This window comes from Dipteris shenzhenensis, chromosome 25, assembly GCF_047967505.1.
Source record: "Dipteris shenzhenensis isolate YYH24624 ecotype China chromosome 25, Dip_SZ_1.0, whole genome shotgun sequence".
NCBI classification, from domain to species: domain Eukaryota; kingdom Viridiplantae; phylum Streptophyta; class Polypodiopsida; order Gleicheniales; family Dipteridaceae; genus Dipteris; species Dipteris shenzhenensis.
The window spans coordinates 18,529,063-18,537,005 of NC_141620.1; the positions used below are offsets into that span (position 1 = coordinate 18,529,063).

The 7,943-nt window shown below is 38.2% G+C and overlaps 1 protein-coding gene across 1 annotated transcript; it reads left to right on the forward strand.

Annotated features, from left to right (window-relative positions):
- The first annotated feature begins 1,916 nt into the window (after positions 1 to 1,916).
- Positions 1,917 to 6,067, forward strand: LOC147885545 (ent-kaurene synthase CPS/KS, chloroplastic-like). The gene is made up of 12 exons (XM_087396138.1): positions 1,917 to 2,198; positions 2,300 to 2,606; positions 2,692 to 2,875; positions 2,982 to 3,202; positions 3,484 to 3,604; positions 3,713 to 3,825; positions 4,076 to 4,302; positions 4,457 to 4,569; positions 4,843 to 4,941; positions 5,102 to 5,317; positions 5,430 to 5,562; positions 5,720 to 6,067. Exons 1-12 carry the CDS (start codon positions 1,917 to 1,919, stop codon positions 6,065 to 6,067), a joined length of 2,364 nt encoding a protein of 787 aa, XP_087252264.1.
- The last annotated feature ends 1,876 nt before the right edge of the window (positions 6,068 to 7,943 follow it).

The following is a 7,943-nucleotide window of genomic DNA, read 5'->3' on the forward strand; positions in this document are numbered from 1 at the left end:
CTTGTGTATGGATTTGAGTTAAAAAGTTATGGACATTTGTGCCAAAAGCCATTAACATGTTAAAGCAAAAGGTGGAAGGCCTCTCCTAGCTCAATGCCAAAAGAGATTCTTATTCTTTGTAATTTGTCTTGTTTTCCAATTTGAATAATACAACTCTTTTTGTAATTCAAAATTTTAGCATTTTTGGGTTCTAGAGTCAAACAAAGTACTATTTTATGCATTCTTTTCTCATAAAAGTAGTGGTTTTTAGAAAATGTTCACATGGAAGTATATGTTTTGTCCCAAAATTATGAATAAAAGTACACTTTTTGGTTTTCTTCCCCAAAATGGAGTTCAGTTGTCGTTTGCATGATTTGTTGTTGTTTTTTATAACTCGTTGTTCACATAAAAGTAGATTGATTAAGAAAAACACTTGCACAATAATGGCAATAGCAGAGTTAAAGATGAGATGATTGGAGATGAGAACCAAAAAGGATGGTGATTGTTTTGAACCTTGAAAAATAGACGGATGAAGGTGCACTCACAAAGGAAGGAGGATCATGCATAAAATGAGGAAAATGAGTTTTTCCAACATTTTCAACCAAGCTAGTTGCTATCTTTTGGAGAGACCTTGAATAATGGAAGGAAGAATGTGAATCGAAGTTCTTCTTCATGTTCTTTATTTTATTATTCAAGCTCTCTACAAATGAAAGCAACTTGTTTACAATACTAATGTAAAAATAGCTTATCACCTTGGTTTTTGAAAGTTTGAGGATTTAGCACCCAGAAGGACATAAGAGATATGTCCCCCCATGGTTAATGGGGAAAGAAAGGACAAGAAGAGGTAGGAGAAATCGATGGTGACTCATTTGAAATAAAAGTAGCTCAAATTAAGAATATGAGAATGAAGAAGGTACGTATGAAGAATTCCATGCTCAAAAAAAAGGAAAGAGAGATGAAAATGAAGGTACGTGTTATCATTGTCATTCTTTCCTCAAACACTGTCAACCCAACCAATCACTATTTTCATTTTCATTTTTGTCTCATGAACCACCTAAAAGTAGATTGTTGAAGAAGACTTGAATTGCAATACCCCTCCTTTTGAATGCATATTGTACAATAACATTTTGTGATGTAAACCCCCCAAGAAAATGAGTGCTATCTTTTTTATTGTTCTTGAATAACAGAAGGAACCACGTAAAAGTAGATTGTTAAAGAAGAATGTGTGCATGATGATGAAAATAACAAGAACGTGACTTGGAAAAGCGCCCTTCCATTATGTGTTTAAGGCCACAAGTTTCTTTTTCAAACAAAGAAAAAATTCCCTTGTTTAATGATTTATCACTAACTAATAATTTTAAATATTTTCAATCAATTTTATATACTTAATCACCTATTTTTCAAACTCCATAGTCCATTATTCATTTAGATATTCATGCAATAAATAGCACTTATTATTTAATGACAAAAATAGAGGAGTACAAATTTGGACAATGCCATTTAATTTCCTCTAATATTATAATTAAAGAAAACAAGTACATTTCTGCAGCCCTCAAATTTGAAGGGTGGGTAGCCTAGAATTTCATTTTGAAGGGCAATTTAAGAGTTATCCTTGTGGTAAGTTACTTTTGAAGGGTGAAGTGGCATTTCCTTTGTAAAATTTTAGGCCGTCCTTCTTTTGAAGGTGATGCATCTTGCTATTTGCCCTTCTTGGGGACCCAATAGGGGGAAATCCCCTTGAAGGGTGTTGCACCCTTCAAATTTAAGAAGGGGACCCAATAGGGAGAAATCCCCTTTGAACGGTGTTGCACCCTTCAAATTTGAGGGCTGCTTGATTAGTCTCCGACTTACGTGATCCATGCATGGGACACGACTTCGGACTCCATCGCAGGCCTATAAATTTGGCAACCTTGCTTCATCGCTTCATCGTCGTCTTCATGGCTGCCAATATCCTCCTTGCTGCTTGCTCCTTTATTCATCATCCTCCCCTTCATGGCTGTCATCCTCCCCCTCCCCCTCTACCGCAAGCTGCAGCTCCATTACTATTAGCGTCCACCTCATCGAGCTGCTTGAATGCTCTTCAGTACGGACTTCGCTGCTGTAATCCCTCACGCTTTTCCTCTATCTTGCTTGCTGGTAACCGTCACTGCTCCCAACATCGACTCTCGGCTAGTGCATCTGCCAAAGACAGTGCTACGTCGGCCTCTCCAATTCCACAGGTGTGTTCGTTTAGACACCAAGTTGTCATCAATTATCGCATCTTTGTCAACTCACAGCAACATTAACGATAAAATGCCGTACCGTACGATTTGTCTCACAGGTACGGGAAGTCGCTGATAAGATTGAAGACTTGATCCAGACCATTAAGCACCGCTTTCATTCCATGGGCAATGGGACAGGCAGCGTTGCGCCTTATGACACAGCCTGGGTGGCAAGGGTGCCTGCTTTAGATGGATCTCCCCGACCTCAATTCCCGTTATGCCTTGACTGGATCATCAAGAACCAGCTTTCAGATGGATCGTGGGGATATGAACAAATTTTCCTCACATACGACAGGCTTTGCAACACCTTAGCCTGTGTGCTTGCTCTAAAAACATGGGACATGAGACACCCCAACGTCGAAAGAGGTACAGGAACACTTTATATATATATACATCACGCAGAGGATGAGAGATAAGTCCATTTACCTATTTGTGCCGTTTACTGCTGCAGGTTTGCACTTCATCCGAGAAGCATTACCAATGTTGCTTTCAGAGCCCTCGGAGTACAGGACGATTGGCTTTGAGATTGTTTTTCCAGCGATGTTGGACGAGGCAAAAAAACTGAACCTTGACCTGCCTTACGACTCAGAACCGATCAAACGTATTGAGGCAGAAAGAGCACGAAAGTTGGAGAGGTAAAACATCTAGTCTATTTCCTCCGTCTTTTCTCTCAGGAACTAAGAGCATCAAGCTATAAGGAATGTGAGTCTGAACATTACCACCGTTCGTACATCGTTGCAGGATTCCCGTTGAAATTATAAACACTCGTCCAACCAGTCTTCTATATTCTCTTGAAGGGATCCAAAATCTAATCTTCGATTGGGAGAAGGTCACAAGCATGCAAGGAAGAGATGGTTCGTTCCTAGGCTCTCCTGCAGCAACTGCATGCGCGGTGATGTATACCGGAGATTCCAAGTGTTTGCAGTACTTGAAGACGGTTCTGGAAAGATTTGGCCATGGAGGTAATGTGTGGGTAATTCTCAATCGTTTGAACTCGTTTATCCTGCACCGTGTACCACAGATTGCTCCAGAATACGTTGGTCAGACTCACCCACCAAAGAATGCCGCCCCGATTGCATTTACTCATACTAATCGTTTCTCTAGCGTCTTGCCACAACATCGAATTAACGACCATAAGAAGTTTTAATTTCGTAATAAGGAGCGCTCATCATGTATAAACGCATGTATATCACAAATAACTTCTTTTCCGTGACTTACCGACATCCTGAATGTGTGCAATCAGCTCCGACTTCATATTCCGTAGATCTTTTCGACCGAATTTGGCTGGTGGACCGAGTGGAACGGCTCGGGATAGCAAGATTTTTTCAGGCGGAAATAAAAGATGCACTTGAGTATGTGTACAGGTGAGATGAATCCATGCTGCCAGGATAGTGCGGAAATTTAATGTCGAAATGTGGTAATTTAATGTCGAAATGTGTAACTGACGCTTTGGGCGACTTACCCTTGGGCAGAAATTGGAGTGAGAATGGAATAAGTTGGTCAAGCGATTGCAGCTTCGCAGATGTAGATGACACGTCCATGGGATTTCGGCTCTTGAGACTCCATGGCTACGACGTTTCTCCAGGTATAATCAAAGTACACTTCAATTCATTGACACCATACATCAAAACTCCGAAGTGATCGGAATTTCAGCATCACCCATATACAAATCAGAAACGAAATAGATCGTCCCCACGTTGCCCATAGTGAGAATTCTTGCATCATCGCATACATATATATATCGGAGTCAACAGATCTATGTAGCAGCCTGACTTTAACTTGATAGGCATCATATTGCAATTCGAATTTCTTACATTGAATCGCTGACATCGTAGGCGCTTTGAATCGATTCAAACACGATGGTCAGTTCTTCACTATGGAAGGGGAGATGGACCACTCTACATCTGCAACTTTCAACCTGTTCAGAGCCTCACAACTTAGGTTTCCTGGTGAGACGGTGCTTAGGGAGGCCTACACCTTTAGTAGAAGCTACTTAGAGGAGAAGGTCCAGCAAGGTACCGTAAGAGACAAGTGGGTGGTTGTTAAAGACCTTTATGGAGAGGTGAGTGCTCTCATATTGTTCTTGAGGGTTAAGAATTCTTTAAAACAAATAAGGACAAATTTCATGTTAAACATACTAATATAAAGGTGCTTGTTCCCTGTTCATAAAACTTGGAATTTTAAATCACTCTATTGCCATGTGTAAATGCATACAGGTCAAATATGCACTCACATGTCCATGGTTTTCAAGCCTGCCGCGTATTGAGAATATGGAGTATATCAAACAATATGGAGCAGATGATGTGTGGATCGGGAAAGTATTGTATAGGTAGCTCAAGAGTACTTTAATCTTTGAATCCTAGTGTTTGCTACTATTTAAAACAATCACCCCTTTGTTTTGGCATTAAAAAAAATAACTGAAGGTAATTGTTATCTAATTTTGAGTCTAACATGATAGGCTTGCAGGGTCTAACCAATGTGAGTAATGTTGAGCTTCTAGACATAATGTTTGCTACTAAGTATAATTATCCTTTTGTTTTGGCATTTTCAAAATAACTAAAGGTACGCACTATCTAAATTTTAGTCTAACGTATGCTTGCAGCCTCCCCAATGTCAATAATGATGAGCTTCTCGAGCTTGCAAAGGAAGACTACAAGCAATGTCAATATTTTCTTCAAATTGAGTTAGCAAAGGTCTTAAGGTGACTCTTTCGTTGCCTTGAGAGACCTCACTCCATCCAAGAAGTATTAAGCTGCAATTCTTGATTTATGCATCTACAATAACTATACCAAGCCAATTTTCATCTTGGTATGTATTCGTTAGTATTGATATGATGCTTTTTTTTTCATGCTTCCTTATAGATGGAGAATGAAGGCCCAATTCGACAAGCTTCACTTTACTCAACAAAAGGCAACAAAATGCTACTTCTTAATTGCAGCTAGCATATTTGAACCTCACATGGCTTCATTAAGATTGGTTTGGACAAAATGTCATATTCTTACATGCCTTATCACAAATTTCTTTCATGACAACGATTCTCTTCAACAATTACAAAACTTTTATACTTCAGTTTTATGGTACAATTCTAATTAACTCTGTCTTATTATGTGTCTTACACTTTTTATGGGATGCAATCTTATATCTTCATTATTGTAATGATTTACTTACGTTATCAAGTAACTTTTGTAGTTGGCATCCCACTTCAAATCTATGTGAGGATGGAAAACTATTGTTTATGGGCTTATATGATACCCTTAATCATATTATTGAGGAGAGTAGCAAAATCCATGGGTGGAATACCAAAGTTCACATACATCAAATGGTAAGATGACTTCCACTCATAAAGTATATTAGCATTTTCCACTACCCTTCCTCCTTTTATCACAATCACATCGATATTTAGTAGGCTACTATGTCTCTTTGTTACTTTCTCCCTTTATAATACAATGATAGAGATAAATTTATTTCCTCTGTTTTAGTGGGTGAGAGTGATTGGATCGATGGTCAAAGAAGCTGAATGGAGAAACCGCAATTATAAACCCACTCTAGTGGAGTACATGGAACTGTCAAAAGAATCAATGGGCTTGGAAGCAATAGTGTTTTGTTCAGCCTTTTTTGTGGGCTCAAGAATTTCAAAGGATACTATTTACAATCACGACTATTATGCAGTTAATCAAATGACCAGCACAATTAGTCGTCTCTCAAAAGACATTAAAGATTTTGAGGTTAGTGTAAGTATCAATATGATTTATACATCTAATTTTGACATGGTGACATACAGGTATTATGAAAAGGGTACAACATGTGGCCTTCAAAACTACTTCTAATATGGTTTGTGTTTCTTGTGTAGGAAATTCATGCTCGAGGAGATGCTTCTTGTATCTCTATATATTTACAAGAAAACCCAAATTCAACAAAGGACGAGGCATGTGAATATTTTGAATCTTTAATAGAAGAAACCATTCCAAGTTTAGTACAAGCAGTGCTCAAGGATACACAAGTACCCAAAATATATAATCACCTTTTCTTCATAATGGCTAAAATACATATGTTCATGTACCTTGAGAGTTCTGCAGACATAGAAAGACATATCAATGAGGCGCTATTCATTTCTTCACTTTAAACAATTATGGGCATGCTCCTCATACTTATGTATGTAAATGTAAGAGTTTAAAGTGATTCTAAAAAAATACAACTTTCCTCCATATTTCAGCTCAAATTTTTGTCTTGGATAACGACATTTTCATCATTTGGGGACTATAATGCAAAGTCTTTGAACTCATAAAATTGGCGAAAGTGTAGGATAAGTGCTCTCGCCAACACGGTGGTTGGTTGCACACTAGGATATTAATTGTCAGCGCGATGGTTTGCTTCTATTATTATAAGATGAATTGGTTGGTTGCACACTAGCATATTAACTGCCACTAGCACAGTGGTTTTCTTCTATTGTTACAAGATGAATGGCATGCAATTCATTCGTTTAGGATTTGTGGTCACATCTTGGTGGTTAAAATTTGAGAATAGTTAAAGAGAACTAGCGTAAAGGGGATGCCATATATAAATGCATTTCTAATATTTCACCAACCCAGTGGTTGAAATCTCAAGGGATGCACCACTAAGAAATCCTAGGTATCATGTGTGTTTAAGGGGTATTAAAAAACCCTTAACTAAAATGTTTTTCCTAATAAAACTAACCTTCTTTACTTATGAACTAACTTGTCTCACTGTTAACTTGTTAAAATTTTTTCAAAAGTGGAATTAAAATACCCCTCCTAGTTTTGAATGCACGTGCTTGGCACTGAAATTTTTTCACGTGAACCCCCCGAGCTTGAAATCTGACAATATTTAAAGAGAACTAGCTTGTTTGTGGAAACTATTTTCCTTGTGTGAAACCAACAAAAATGCAATTGGATCCCATAACGTGCAATTAGATGACTAAAAAACAAGCACGATGGTTATTTAGGATATACTAAAAACAAGTGGGTGGTTAATATATCATTTGGGATTAACAAAAAAAAGCGTGGTGGTTGTTTGGGACACATAATGAGAATCTAGATGGCATTTCTTGCAACACATGATGAGGATCGAGGTAGCTATAAACTGTACATTCATCGGGGATACATGGGCATCGAGGGGTGCACTACTAAGAAACCCCAGGTATCACGTGCGTTCAAACCCTTCAACTAAAATGTTTCCACCAATAAAACCACTCCTCTTTACTTACTAAAGTTGAATTAAAAAACCCATCTTGTTATTGTAATCCTATTAATTTTTTCCTGAAAGTGGAATTAAAATATCACTCCTTTTGAATGCATGTGGTACACTAAAATTTTGGAAAAAAGGGAGCTCATTTTGGGGCCTTTTAGCCAGGAAAGAAAATAGCCTTCCACCAATCAAAGGAGGGCCAATGTGACGTTGAAAATTTTAGAAAAAGGAAAGCAAAAGAAATGCAGTCGAGTTTGCATTCAATGAGGACACTTGAGCTACTTTATTATATCTATAATTTGGTATTTCTAACATCACCAGTGCGTCTGGAGCAAGCCAAAACCCCTGAAAAGACTTTTGAAACACCAAAAACAGGCCCATGGTGGCCCTAAAAAGGCCAAAAAGGCCTAGAAAGCAACCCGTACAAGTGAAAGCGATTTGACAGGTTGGATCCCCGTACAAATGAAAGCGATTTGATAGGTTGGGTCCAACCTATCA

Excerpts from the sequence above, each read along its gene's own strand:
- LOC147885545 (XM_087396138.1), top strand. The coding sequence starts at position 1,917 with ATGGCTGCCAATATCCTCCTTGCTGCTTGCTCCTTTATTCATCATCCT. Across the intron at positions 2,199-2,299 it reads CGGCCTCTCCAATTCCACAG|GTACGGGAAGTCGCTGATAA; the intron begins GTGTGTTCGTTT and ends TTTGTCTCACAG. Across the intron at positions 3,203-3,483 it reads GGAAAGATTTGGCCATGGAG|CTCCGACTTCATATTCCGTA; the intron begins GTAATGTGTGGG and ends GTGTGCAATCAG.